This window comes from Erythrolamprus reginae, chromosome 7, assembly GCF_031021105.1.
Source record: "Erythrolamprus reginae isolate rEryReg1 chromosome 7, rEryReg1.hap1, whole genome shotgun sequence".
NCBI classification, from domain to species: Eukaryota; Metazoa; Chordata; class Lepidosauria; order Squamata; family Dipsadidae; genus Erythrolamprus; species Erythrolamprus reginae.
In genome coordinates, this window is record NC_091956.1 from 45,862,277 (window position 1) to 45,876,292 (window position 14,016).

General features: G+C 38.6%; 1 protein-coding gene across 2 annotated transcripts in view; it reads right to left on the minus strand.

Moving 5' to 3' along the window:
- Positions 1-8,186: 8,186 nt before the first annotated feature.
- The window catches only part of HPGD (15-hydroxyprostaglandin dehydrogenase), a 52,964-nt gene continuing 47,134 nt past the window's right edge, over positions 8,187-14,016 (minus strand). For both annotated transcript variants that reach the window (XM_070756607.1, XM_070756608.1), the window contains one exon: positions 8,187-8,930. In XM_070756607.1, coding sequence (XP_070612708.1) covers positions 8,813-8,930 — 118 coding nt within the window. In that variant the 3' untranslated portion in view covers positions 8,187-8,812. The remainder of the gene's footprint in view (positions 8,931-14,016) is intronic.

Genomic DNA, 14,016 nt, shown 5'->3' on the forward strand with positions numbered 1-14,016 from the left:
CAATATTAAAAAGTCTAAGCAGGCAGGATGAATGAACTTGAGGGTGTGTGTCTCTCTCTCTCTCTCTCTGCTGAAAAAATGAGACTCCCCGCAAGTCAACTTACGGGAAAGGTGGGGAGAGGGAGAGGCGACAGCTCTGGTGTAGGCACAAGTCTACGCCCACCACTTTTTCCCCAGGGTGCCGCTTCTGCGCACAGGTGGTGAGGCCATCCAACTGCTGCCTCTTATTTCCGGGGGTGGGTGGGTTGCTTCCTGTTTCTTCCCAGCGGCGGGAAGAATATTGGCAGGAGTGGGCGGGGTATGGTCCCCGAATACAGCCGGAGAAGACAGGCGGAGCTCAGAGCTCACGGGGGTTTCTCCTGGTCGACAGCAGATCAACTGTCGGGTGGGAGAAACGGCACCGACTCTACCGCACGGGGTTTGAAAAACCCGCATGGAGTTTGTTTTTTGCCTGTGTGGCTGTGCAACCACACAGGCTAGAAGGAATAGTGGCCAGGATCCTGTGCTTCTGTCACTCACCTGTGGATAAATGGCCTCAGCGGGCCGCATGCAGCCCGCGGGCCGTAGTTTGAGGACCGCTGCCTTAAAGTTTTGGATTTATTTTTATTCCCCTCACCTCACCTTCTTTAAAGTAAAAGACAGTTGACAGCAACTGTCCTCCTTCTCTTCCTCCTCCTCCTCCTCCCACCCACATTCTGAGCTTTTATTTCTTTCCTAATGGGTTTGCACGCATTATTTGCTTTTACATTCATTCCTATGGGAAAAATTGCTTCTACTTACAAACTTTTGTACTTAAGAACCTGGTCACAGAATGAATTAAGTTCTTAAGTAGAGGTACCACTGTAATTTTAAGTTGTAGATGAAGACAGTATAGCAGCTTAGACCAGATTCCTTGTTACTCCGTATCTAAACGATCTCTTAAACCAGGGGTGTCAAAGTGGCAGATTGCAGGCTGGATGCGTCAGGCATAGGCCATGCCTACTCCAGCTTTGCAAATAGGAAAAACATTGTGAAACATCATGTGATAGCAACATGATGCAGTGAGTTTGACAATTGTGTTCTAAACCAATGTTTCTCAACCTTGGCAACTTTAGGATGTTAACAGAGTGGTCAATGCCTGGAATACTTTACCTGACTCTGTAGTTTCTTCCCCAAACCCCCACAATTTTAACCATAGACTACCTACCATTGACCTTACTCCATTCCTAAGAGGTCTGTATAAGCGCTCAAGTGTGCCTACCATCCCTGTCTTAATGTCCCCATTTCGTGTACTCATAAGCATTTTTATACATGTTATGTATTCACAATAATCATTATACATTGTCTGCAGGGGTGGGCTCCTATGGGTATGGTCAGGTACGCAGTACTGGTAGCAAAAAATTGATTTTTTCCCCCCTTCTGGGCTCTGGGTATGTTTTTCCTATCACAGTAAATGTGGTTGAATGTGTATAATTTTAGAAGAGCTGTGTGTGTATCCGTGTGTGTACATACACTTTATATAGTAGATAATCGGGAGAGCTACTGCCCAGACGTGGGGGAATGCAGTGGGGTAATGAAAATGGAACTCCACCACAGAACACCTGAAAGATGTTGAACTGAAAGATGTTGAAACAAAATGCATAAGCCATGTCTACAGTGTGGTAGTAAAAATTTTGGTAGCCGATCACTGATTGTCTGTAATCATATATATGCTTGACAAAATAAATAAAATTTGTGGGTTTTGCCTCCCAAGGACAATTCCATCTGTCCATTCATTACCCTGGGGGGGGGATTATTGACCCCCTCAGAGAGGGTTCGCAACTTGGACGTCCTCCTCGATCCACAACTGACATTGGAACATCATCTTTCGGCTGTGGCGAGGGGGGCGTTTGCCCAGGTTCACCTGGTGCATTAGTTGCTGCCCTATTTGGACCAGGAGTCACTTCTCACAGTCACTCATACCCTCATCACCTTGAGGTTCGACTACTGCAACGCTCTCTACATGGGGCTACCTCTGAAAAGTGTTCAGAATCTTCAGATCGTGCAGAATGTGGCCGTGAGAGCAATCATGGGCTTCCCTTGGTATGCCCATGTCTCATCAACACTCCGCGAACTGCACTGGCTGCCAATCAGTTTCCGGTCACAATTCAAAGTGTTAGTTATGACCTATAAAGCCCTGCATGGCATCGGACCAGAATATCTCTGGGACTGCCTTCTGCCGCACGAATCCCAGCGGCCAATTAGGTCCCACAGATTTGGTCTTCTCCGGGTCCCATCGACTAAACAATGTCGACCCAAGGGAAGGGCCTTCTCTGTGGCGGCCCCGGCCCTCTGGAATAAACTCCCTCCAGAGATTCGAACAGCCCCCACCCTCCTTGCCTTCTGTAAAATGTTGAAGACCCACCTTTGTCACCAGGCGTGGGGATAATTACCATCCTCTCCCCCCTTTTTTGTTACGTTTTTGGCCTTACTGTATGATGGATTAGGTTGAATATGTATGATTGTATAGTTAGGGATTTTACTATGTTATTAATGTTTTTTTAAATTGATTTTATTTTTCTACTGTATTGGATTTGTAATGCATTGTATCACTGTTATGTTGTGAGCCGCCCCGAGTCTTCAGAGACGGGCGGCATACAAATCTAATTAATAATAATAATAATAATAATAATAATAATAATAATAATAATAATAATAATATAAAATAAATAAAACAAAACAAAATAACAAAGAAAGTAAAGTAAAATAAAATAAAATAAAATAAAATAAAATAAATATATGTGTGGATTTCAACTTCTAGAATCCGCCAGCCAGCCATGAATTGCACATTTTGGATGAGGAATTCTGAAAATTGAATTCCACACATCTTGAAGTTGTCAAAGTTGAGAAGCACAGTATCAGATCTGCGTCACTCAGAATTTAGGATAAAACTCAGAGTCCATTTTGAACTTCAGAGAGCACTTTTACTAAATCAGAAGTGAATGCAATAAAGAAAAACAAACTCTGAAGAAAAAGGCATGTAAGGTGCCTATTACAAAGTAACCCCAACACCCCCCTTTGGCAGTCCACTCAATCCGAAATGCCCATAAGCATCAGGTGGGTGCATCTTGGCTGGCGTGTCATACTTCTGGAATACACAGGCCATTAACCTTGAGTTGGTGATAAGCAGGTCTGCTCTGTGGGTCTGTGCCAGGCTGCAATTCCCCCCCCCCCTCCTGTCTCTTTCTCATACAAATTGAAAACTCCTATGGGCTCCTCCAGCATGTTTCCATCCCCAAATCCTGAATGCCTCCCCCTACCCCTGTTTCCTGATGGCAGCCGATGCAGTGAAGCAATGAAGAATAATGCAGAGAGGCTGACATACAGGTCTATAGTGTGACAGGTGATGGAGGACTGGATGAATTGACTTAGGAATATACAATTACCATAGAAATGATAATGCTCATTGCAAGAGAAGTAATAGAGAAAAGTATTGAGTGTGCCATGCAATAAAGAGGAGAAATCATTGGTAACTGAACATTCACATACCATATTTTTGGAGGCTGATAATTTGGGTGTGCCTTATATTCTGAATGTAGCTTTTTTCCAGCCATAATTAGCTGCTAACGATGTTCCCAGCTCTTACGCTTGCAAGCTCTTTCATTGTTACTTTCTGCAAAGAATATTTTCCAAACCCTGTCTTTGTAGGTTTTTTTATTGCTTTATTTGCTCCGAATATTTCTTTCCAGCCCTAAGCAGGTGCTAACAATGTTCCCAGTTCATACCAGCTTGCAAGCTCTTTCATTGTTACTCTCTGCGAAGAAGAATGTTTTCCAAGCTCTGTCTTTGTAGGATTTTTTTTTCCATTGCTCTACTTCCTCTGAATGTTTCTTCCCAGATGCTAATGATGTTCCCAGCTCTTACTGGCTTTCAACCTCTTTCATTGTTACTCTCTCAGAATAATTTTTTTAAAGCCCTAACCAGAGGATAATGTGCTGAAGTTGACCAGACTAAGGACATTAGCCAGATGAATACCTGGTAAGCATATTCTTTTCCCTATTTTTCTCCCCCAAAACTAAGGTGCGTCTTATACTCTGACAAATATGGCAACTATTAATAATCATGTTATTTTTATTATTTTAGAAATAGACATTAGTGAATGATAGTGGTGACAATGGAGAAATACAAAGCCATTAAGTCCAACAACAGCATTATGTACCTGTACTACGGTTAGTGGAATTTTGGTTTACTTTAAAGAACTGTGAATCTTCTGCTTCCATCTGTAATTATTTCCCTTTTAGTCGTAGCTAAATAGCTCTATATTGTATCTCAACAGAGTATTTTGTAGCTAAATAATAATAATAATAATAATAATAATAATAACAATAACATTATTGTTATTATTATTATTATTATTATTATCAGTACAACACAGCAAACGAGATCACTAGATTTCGTATTTCATCACCAGTCGGGTGCTTCCCAAGCACCTAGGATTGCGTGATGTAGCGGCGAATTATGTTTGCCGATCCCATTAAAGCGGCCTTTTGCAACTGACAGATGGAGATTTTGTCAATTCTGATGGTTTTCAAATTTCCGCTGAGATCCTTTGGTACTGCGCCCAGCATGCCAAGTACCACTGGGACTACTTTCACTGGCTTATGCGAGTCGTTGCAGCTCGATTTTTAGATCTTCGTATTTCACTAATTTCTCTAGCTGCTTCTCCTCAATTCTGCTGTCTCCTGGGATTGCAATGTCGATGATCCATACTTTCTTTTTCTCCACGATCACAATGTCTGGTGTATTATGCTTCAGAATTCGGTCAGTATTATTATTATTATTATTATTATTATTATTATTATTATTAATTAGATTTGTATGCTGCCCCTCTCCGAAGACTCCGGGTGGCTAAATAGCTCTATATTGTATCTCAAAAGGAGTGTTTTAGGCAGCATTTGAATTTTAGAAAACGGTCAAGGCTTCATTATGTGATATATTAAATGCAGTATATACTTAATTTGAGATACGATCAGATTGTTCTGTAAGTGACAAAACAAACTCAATTTCTTTTCATTTTGTTAACTGGATGCATGCCATCCTATTTAGGTTGCAAAATACGTGCTACTTGGGAATCCCAGAAAGCATTTATTTTCATTAGTGTATTGTTAGGGAATGAATTGTTAAGGAATGGTAATCCATTCTATTTACAGAAAGCCACAATATTAAAAACTTATTCCAGATCTTTAATATAGAGTAATATCCTATAGACATTATGAATACATAATAATGCTGTTAATTAAATTATTTTCCCATTTTTGGATGGGTTGTAAAGAAAGCCCTTATGATTATAGAATACTCTGTGACATCTGTATACACAATAAATATAAATGAGACAGAGAAAAACAACACAGGAGACAGAAAGGGGAAAAAGCAGTTCACAAATTAACTAGGATAGTTTCTGTTAGTAAGGCATTTGAGCAAGAATTCTGACTATCCAGATACTAATAGAAGGGCATCATTCAATTTGCCTATTAGGTAAGTATTGTGAGTAGATGCAATTATCACTAATGGTTTGAATCATTCTGGTGTTTCAAAATTTCATTCCAGAATGCAACTATACTAGTTTCTCCTGTGCAATCTTTTAAGGTTCTTTTTGTTTTTATATGACACAGTGTGTAATATTAGCAATGATTTATGAAATTATTTATGAAATTTTGGGCTTATTTTGGGATAGAGGAATGTCGATAGGCACACAGGTTGGTGCTCCGGAACGACTATATCCCCTCAAATTCCATCTCCTGCTTCCATCCTCCACCCCTCTGGCCCAGATATCTGTGATCAGCCAAAGTCCTATCTCTTTAATAAACTGACTGCCTTCTGTCTGCTTGGAGTAAATTTCAACCTATCATCAGGTCACAGAGGAGGGGTTTGCTAATACACAGTTTGCTCAGTGGATTGATGCTTCCTAACATTACCTCATCCTGCCTATATGTGTAAGTGTGTGTTTGTGTGTGCATTTCTGAGTGTGTGTGTGAGAGAGAGAGAAAGAGAGAGAGGTACAGTATATGGATGTGGATTAGAGTATGTTGCATGCATGTGAGACCTCCTCCGTTCTCATCCACATCACTCCCAAACTGGCATCTGATGGCTGCAAACCTGCAGTTTTCTCAGCGGATAGTCACAGCCCAGCTGCCATAGAGAGATATTATTATAATATCCATATAAACATTACTATTATTATTATTATTATTATTATTACTATTATTATTATTATTATTTATTATTATTATTATTATTATTATTATTATTATTTTTAGGCCAGTGAGGAAAGACAAGGAAATAGCAACCCTCCCCTTCTCTAGACGAGCAAACAGAACTATTTATGCATCCCAATTTTGTTATTTATTGATCCACTTTAAAAAAGGAAAAGAAAAGAAAACCAAACCAATGTGATGGTCTGTTCAATTGTATCTGCTCCCAGGCTGTTCTATAGACCAGTTATCTCCACATTTTTCAATCTAGTATCACTTCTTTCAGTTGTTTTATACTCTGGCTAGTGTCACCTTTGCTGATGTCTTACTGCTGTGGTTTTTGGCAGCCTCATTTCCTTTTGTTGCTGAACATTCCGAGCATAAATGCCTTTTCCAGTGAATTGGATCACATGAAATGGCTCAAATAAGTAAAGTAGAATGTTATGATTTTGTCTTCCAGTGATATGCCTGGCCATATGGACTCCAGTGCTTTCTTGTCATGGGTGTGTGTCCATGGGATGAGTTTTTCTAATGAATCAATTTTCCTTCCTTTCAACTTTTGTAGCTGCACTACATGATAGGGCAGAATGTAGAAATTCATAAAAGAAGAATGGGACTATATTAAAAATGATTGAATAGTACACAAGTCATACTAGTTTGGACATAAACCTAATGATGAAGTGTGAAATAAACTATCACAAACAATAAACAAACAAATCTAAAAGGATATTCACCGATAACTGGAATGACTAAGAGAAGACAGAGTTAGGTGGCATACAAATGTAATTAATAAAAAATAAATAAATCATCTCTTTAGCAAAAAATGTAAAACATGAGAAAAGACATAGTGCCTAATGAACCTGGATAACAGGGTGTTAAATACCACAAATACGAAGCTCTAAAATAAATAACTGGTGATTTGTTTTAGCCAGCAGCAAATCATTACCCACCACCAATTAAATAAAACGACTCATATGAAACTCTGATTGAAATGGATTAATAAAATAGAGTATATTTTGAATAAACCATCTCTTATTTTTATATGAGCATGCAATATTGTTTGTGAACTTTTAATCTATACATTGGCTAAAGGCAATTCTTACCTCAACACAGAGGTGGGTTACAACTGGTTTGGACTGGTTCTATAAAAATAGGGTCCGGTTCTTTGAACTGGAAGTAACAGTAGCCTGTACATGCCCTTTAGCCAGTTCCACTCATTCCCTTCTGTGCTGGTTCCACTTGCTCCCCCTGCATGCCTGGTTGAAATTCACTTGCCCCATTCATCTGCAACATGCTTGCCCCGTCTGCCTAGCCAGTCACTGGCTCACTGACTGCCCTGCGGCCCACGCGGCATCACCCTCCTGGTGTCATTTGATGACTTCTTGACCTGCCTGTATTGCTGCTGCCTCCTTCTATGACTGCCTATAGGTAAGTAACTTCATGGGAAGTAGACAGTAGGGGGTGGCAAGAAACTGCCAAGAACACTGGAAGGCTTTGCAGTGTATCCGAGCCCAGGGATTGGCTGAGGCCTTCCTTGCCGCAATTCCACAGTCTTGTTTAGATGGAGAAGCCCACCAGCGCTCTCAGTAGTTTCTCCTGCAACTTTTTCCGGGCTGGGAGGACCCAAAGCAGCAACTCCTTACTGTATGCTTGCCCAGGACCCCAAGGACTGCCATCCTGGAAACTAGGAGACCATGAATTCTAGCCCCCATCCCCAACCTTTAGGCATGAAACTAGCAGAGCAACCTTGAGCTAGTCAGGTTTTGAAAGAACACAGTGGCAAGCCACTTCAAAAAATCTTGCCAAGAAATGTGCTGGGGCTAGTCTAGTGATCAGAAATAAAAACAGAAGCCACAAAAATAAATAAAAATAATTGTAATTTAACATTGTATTCCAAATGTTTAAAAGTTTGTGTTGAGTCATGATATTGTATCTAAAAGTACAATATTCTGCCAGTGGAAATCATTCACTCTCATAGAAAAAGCTTTTGTTCATTTATTTTTCTAATGCAAGTATATTTTGTGAGAAAGGTGAACCAAATTATGACTTTTAATGTAACTAGGTAACAATCTTACATTTAGCATAATGTTTCAGCAAATATTATTTGGTAGGTTCAGACTAAATAACTATAATATATACTGTTAAATATGTCTGTACAAGAGGTGAATAAACACTTGGCAAAATTCATTACAAAGATAAAATTATTTAATTTGAATGAAATCTTAAATATGCAATCCTGTGTTATGTAGCTCAGATCCTGAAATTCTGTCATGCTGCTTGGATTAATTTATGAATAACAGAATGTGTAATGTTATTTCTCTTATCTTAAATCTATAAAAACTCTAAATTAATTAAGCCATCACTTGCTAAACATCACATTTATAACTGTACTTTTCACAATTAAAATTATATAATATATTTTTAAAGCATTCGAAATATTAATTGATGAAAATATAAGTAAATTTTAATATCAAAAATCCTTCACATATTGACAGAAGTTTTCATATTGAAATGAAGTATTAACATTACCAAGATTTTTTGGTAACAATTTAGGGAAGGAAATATTATAAATTATTTCAGGAAAAAAATAGTGATGATTATTTTTATGGTGTTGTATAATATTCATGAAAATTAATTCCTTGTTTTGTAATCTTCATAACTTCTCCATTTAATGAATCATCTTCAAGAATTTTTATCAGTCCTTCAGCAATTAGTGATGGGCTACAAATAAATTCATATGACACAAATTAAACAAGGTTTACTATAAATATTAGAAATAATTTCATATTTCCTAAACTCCTAAAATTCCTAAAAAGGGGGGGAAAGCAAATTTCTGTCTTTGCAAGGATATATACTTGAGGACTGGTCAGTTAAATAATGATGTGATTTAAGTTATTTCTATTCATTTTCCTATCATAATGATAAAAAATCCAATATTCTATACAACAAATCATATAGTACTTTTAATACTGGATAAAATATTCTGATATTTGTCTCTGGAATCCTGCAAGAGTCAAAATAAAAGTCAGTTATTAAGCTTTTACATACCTTACTCATTCACCTAGAACAATTACATATACGCCACAACTTACAACCATTTTGTTTAGTGACCTTTTAAAGTTACAACAGCACTGAAAAATGTGAATAATATCCATTTTTCACACTTAACAACTGTTGCAGCATTCCATGATCATATGATCAAAATTTGTATGCTTGGTAACTACTTCATATTTATGATGGTTGCATTGCCCTGGGGTCATGTGATCACATTTTGCAACCTGCTGACAAGTAAAGTCAGTGGAGAAGCCATATTTACTTAGCAACTGTACTACTAATTTAACAACTGCAGTGATTCACTTAACAACTGTGGCAACAAAAGCTGTTAAAATAAGGAAAACCCCACTTAAGAAATGTCTTGCTTAGCAACAGAAATTGTGTGCTCAATTTTGGTTGTATATGAAATCCTATTGAAGGTGTTTAGAGACTAGGTTATATTGGATATACCAGAAAACTTGTGACCATTTTAAACCTCCAACTGTTCCCATCTGAATATGTATTCATTATGTGTAGAGAAAACAATTCACTTTAATAGTGATATGCTTTGTAAATTTCCTAACTTTAGCTTAGCTTGCAACATACAAGATTGTTATATAAAGTAATATTGTGGTAAACAATTTTATATTGCTTAATTTGTATTGTTTGCTCCTTGTACCATTATGGCTATTTAAGGGTGATGCTAAATACACTATTTTTAAGGATTGGTCAAAGCTACACCTCCCACATATATGTATGAGCTTCTGAAGTTGCAATCACTTAATCTAAGCTTCAATCCAAGTTTAAGTTCTATATTTCTATTAATTTGCTTATTATTTTTAAAATAATGAAGAATTGGAAAATTGGAAAATGCCATTTGAACCAAGGACATTCCAAGAAAAAGCTAGTGTACAAAATGCAACAGTTGCACTCACACAAAATACTAAACTATATAAATAGTGATGGGCGAACTCAACGGTGTTCGGGTTCGGCAAGTTTGGACGAACTTCGTGCAAAATTCAGCCAAACCCAAACCCGAACGGTTTGTGGCGCCAAAGCTCCGCCCCCGGAATCTCTTCGTGGGAGGGATTCCCCAGCTCGTTCAAAGGGAGGTCTTTTCATAGAAACAAAGAAGTCTGACGGCAGAAAAAGACCTCCTGGTCCATCTAGTCTGCCCTTATACTATTTTCTGTATTTTATCTTAGGATGGATATATGTTTATCCCAGGCATGTTTAAATTCAGTTACTGTGGATTTATCTACCACGTCTGCTGGAAGTTTGTTCCAAGGATCTACTACTCTTTCAGTAAAATAATATTTTCTCATGTTGCTTTTGATCTTTCCCCCAACTAACTTCAGATTGTGTCCCCTTGTTCTTGTGTTCACTTTCCTTTTAAAAACACTTCCCTCCTGGATCTTATTTAACCCTTTAATATATTTAAATGTTTCGATCATGTCCCCCCTTTTTCTTCTGTCCTCCAGACTATACAGATTGAGTTCATTAAGTCTTTCCTGATACGTTTTATGCTTAAGACCTTCCACCATTCTTGTAGCCCGTCTTTGGACCCGTGCAATTTTGTCAATATCTTTTTGTAGGTGAGGTCTCCAGAACTGAACACAGTATTCCAAATGTGGTCTCACCAGCATTCTATATAGCGGGATCATAATCTCCCTCTTCCTGCTTGTTATACCTCTAGCTATGCAGCCAAGCATCCTACTTGCTTTCCCTACCGCCTGACTGCACTGTTCACCCATTTTGAGACTGTCAGAAATCACTACCCCTAAATCCTTTTCTTCTGTAGTATTTGCTAACACAGAACTGCCAATACAATACTCAGATTGAGGATTCCTTTTCCCCAAGTGCATTATTTTACATTTGGAAACATTAAACTGCAGTTTCCATTGCTTTGTCCATTTATCTAGTAAAGCTAAATCATTTACCATATTACAGACGCCTCCAGGAATATCAACCCTATTGCACACTTTAGAGTCATCGGCAAATAGGCAAACCTTCCCTACCAAACCTTCCCCTATGTCACTCACAAACATATTAAAAAGAATAGGACCCAGAACAGACCCTTGTGGCACACCGCTTGTAACCTTACTCTGCTCAGAATACTCGCCGTTAAAAATAACTCTCTGATGTCTACGCTTCAGCCAGCTTGAAATCCATTGAACTATCCAGGGATTAAGTCCAATCTTCACTAATTTATCTATCAGCTCTTTATGTGGAACCGTATCAAAGGCTTTGCTGAAGTCCAGGTAGGCAATATCCACGGCACCACCTTCATCCAACATCTTTGTGACATAGTCAAAGAAATCAATGAGATTAGTCTGACATGATTTGCCTTCAGTAAAGCCATGCTGATTTGGGTCCAATAAGTTATTGTTTTTTAGGTGCTGATTTATCCTCTTTTTGAGTAGAGACTCCATCATTTTAACTACCACTGATGTCAAGCTAACTGGCCTGACCAGTTAGTTACCAGCTTCTTCTCTACTGCCCTTCTTGTGGATAGGCACAACACTGGCCATTCTCCAATCCTCAGGAACTTCTCCTGTTAACAAGGATTGGTTAAACAAATCAGTCAGGGGGGTAGCAATGACAGATCTGAGTTCTTTAAGAACTCTGGGGTGGATGCCATCTGGACCCATTGCCTTATTTATCTTTAATCGTTCAAGTTCTTCTAAGACATCGGCTTTTAAGATCACTGGAGCTGAATCCGTACAGCTGGAAGCAATGCTATATCCCTCTATAGTATTATTTTGTAAGGTGTCTTTTGAGAAAACTGAACAGAAGTAGCTATTGAAATGGTCAGCAATCTCCTTATTCCCATTAATGGATGTATTATTCCCGGTACTAAGCTTCGTGATGCTGCAGTTTTTCTTCTTTTTATCACTAATATATCTGAAGGTTTTATCCCCCTTCTTTACAGATTTGGCAATTTCTTCCTCTTTTGAGGCTTTAGCAGCATATATTATCTGTTTTGCCTCCTTCTGTCTCATTTTATACACCTCCCTATCAGCTATACTTCCAGACTCTTTATACCTCCTATAGGCAGCCTTTTTTTCATTGACTATAGCCCTTACATCATTGCTAAACCATAGCGGTTTCTTCTTCCTTTTACCTTTAGTTATTTGTCCTACATACAGTCCAGTGGCTTTTAAGATGGTCTTTTTTAATACAGTCGACTGGGTGCTCACTCCTGCCATTTTATCCCTCCCCTTTAATTTGTTATCTAAATATTCCCCCATTGCATTAAAATTTGTTTTTCTGAAATCCAATACTTTGGTTGCATTATAGGATTGCTCACAATGAGTTTGTACATCAAACCACAAACATAGATGGTCACTGCAACCTAAATTTTCTCCCACCTTGACCTCTGAAACCCAATTCCCATTCGTAAAAACTAAATCTAGAATATTCTCCCCTCTAGTTGGTGTCTTAACCAGCTGTGCCAGAGCTGCTCCTGTAAAGGCCTCTACTATATTCTTACTTTTGCATGTAAGGGCACTGGGGATATTCCAGTCAACATCAGGCATGTTGAAATCACCCATAACCAAAATATCTCCCTTTACTGCCATTTGGGTAATTTCATCCACCATCTTGTTGTCATATTCCTCAGATTGCCCTGGAGGCCTATAGATCACCCCAATTCTAATGACAGAACCTTCTTTATTTTGCATGCAAATCCAGAGTCTCCAGATCTTGACATGTATTTTGAATTAGTGTTGTTTTTAGACTTTCTTTAACATAAATGGCTACTCCACCTCCCCTTCTCTCTATTCTATCCTTCCTATACAGTGTATATCCTGGTATGGATATTTCCCATTCATTAGAATCCTTAAACCATGTCTCAGTTATGGCAACCAGATCCAAATTATCTCTAGATATTATGGCCATTAACTCACGGAGCTTGTTGCTCAAGCTTCGAGCATTCGTGCACATTACCCGAACAACATTATTTTCATTATTAGTTTCCCCCTTATCATCCACAACTACATCTATTTTATTTGCAGCTCCCTTTTTATAAGCTTCCAAAAACTGATTTATCCTCATTGGTCGGGGACAGAAATCACCCACATCAGTTACATCTCTGTCCCCTTTACCTAGTTTAAATGCCTGTCCAAGAAAGTTCTGAATTCCTCACCGAGCACCTGGGTACCTCTGTATGATGGATGCAAACCATCCCTCTTAAACAACTCCCTATTAGACCACCTACTGACATCATGACTTACATAGCCAAAACTTTCAGCTTTACACCACTGCCTTAACCATACATTAAACTCTCTGATACACGTTGTTTTATCTTCTTGGCCACAAACCGGTAACACCTCTGAGAAAGTCACTGAATCAGTTATTTTACCCAGCTCCACACTTAGACATTGAAAATCTCTTTTTACTACATTAACATTTCTCTGGGACAAGTCATTTGTGCTAAGATGCACCACCACATCAACATTATTACCTTTACTCACAGCCTTGACAATGTTTGTAATCCGCCTCCTGTCCCTGCTGGCAGTGGCCCCTGGGAGACACCTCATCTCCTTCGCCACATCCTTACTCTGTCCCAAATCAACACCTCTAACAGCTGAATCACCCACAAGAAAATGTGTCCTCTTTTTATTTCTACTAACTGCACTTGATGGTTTGTTGACACTATGTACCTCACTTAGAACAACTTCCCCTTTGAACATCCCCTCATTCTCTGCCTGAGGGACCTTGCTAATATCTCCAACATCCTTACTATTTAAATCCGCAAGAACATTATAGGAAT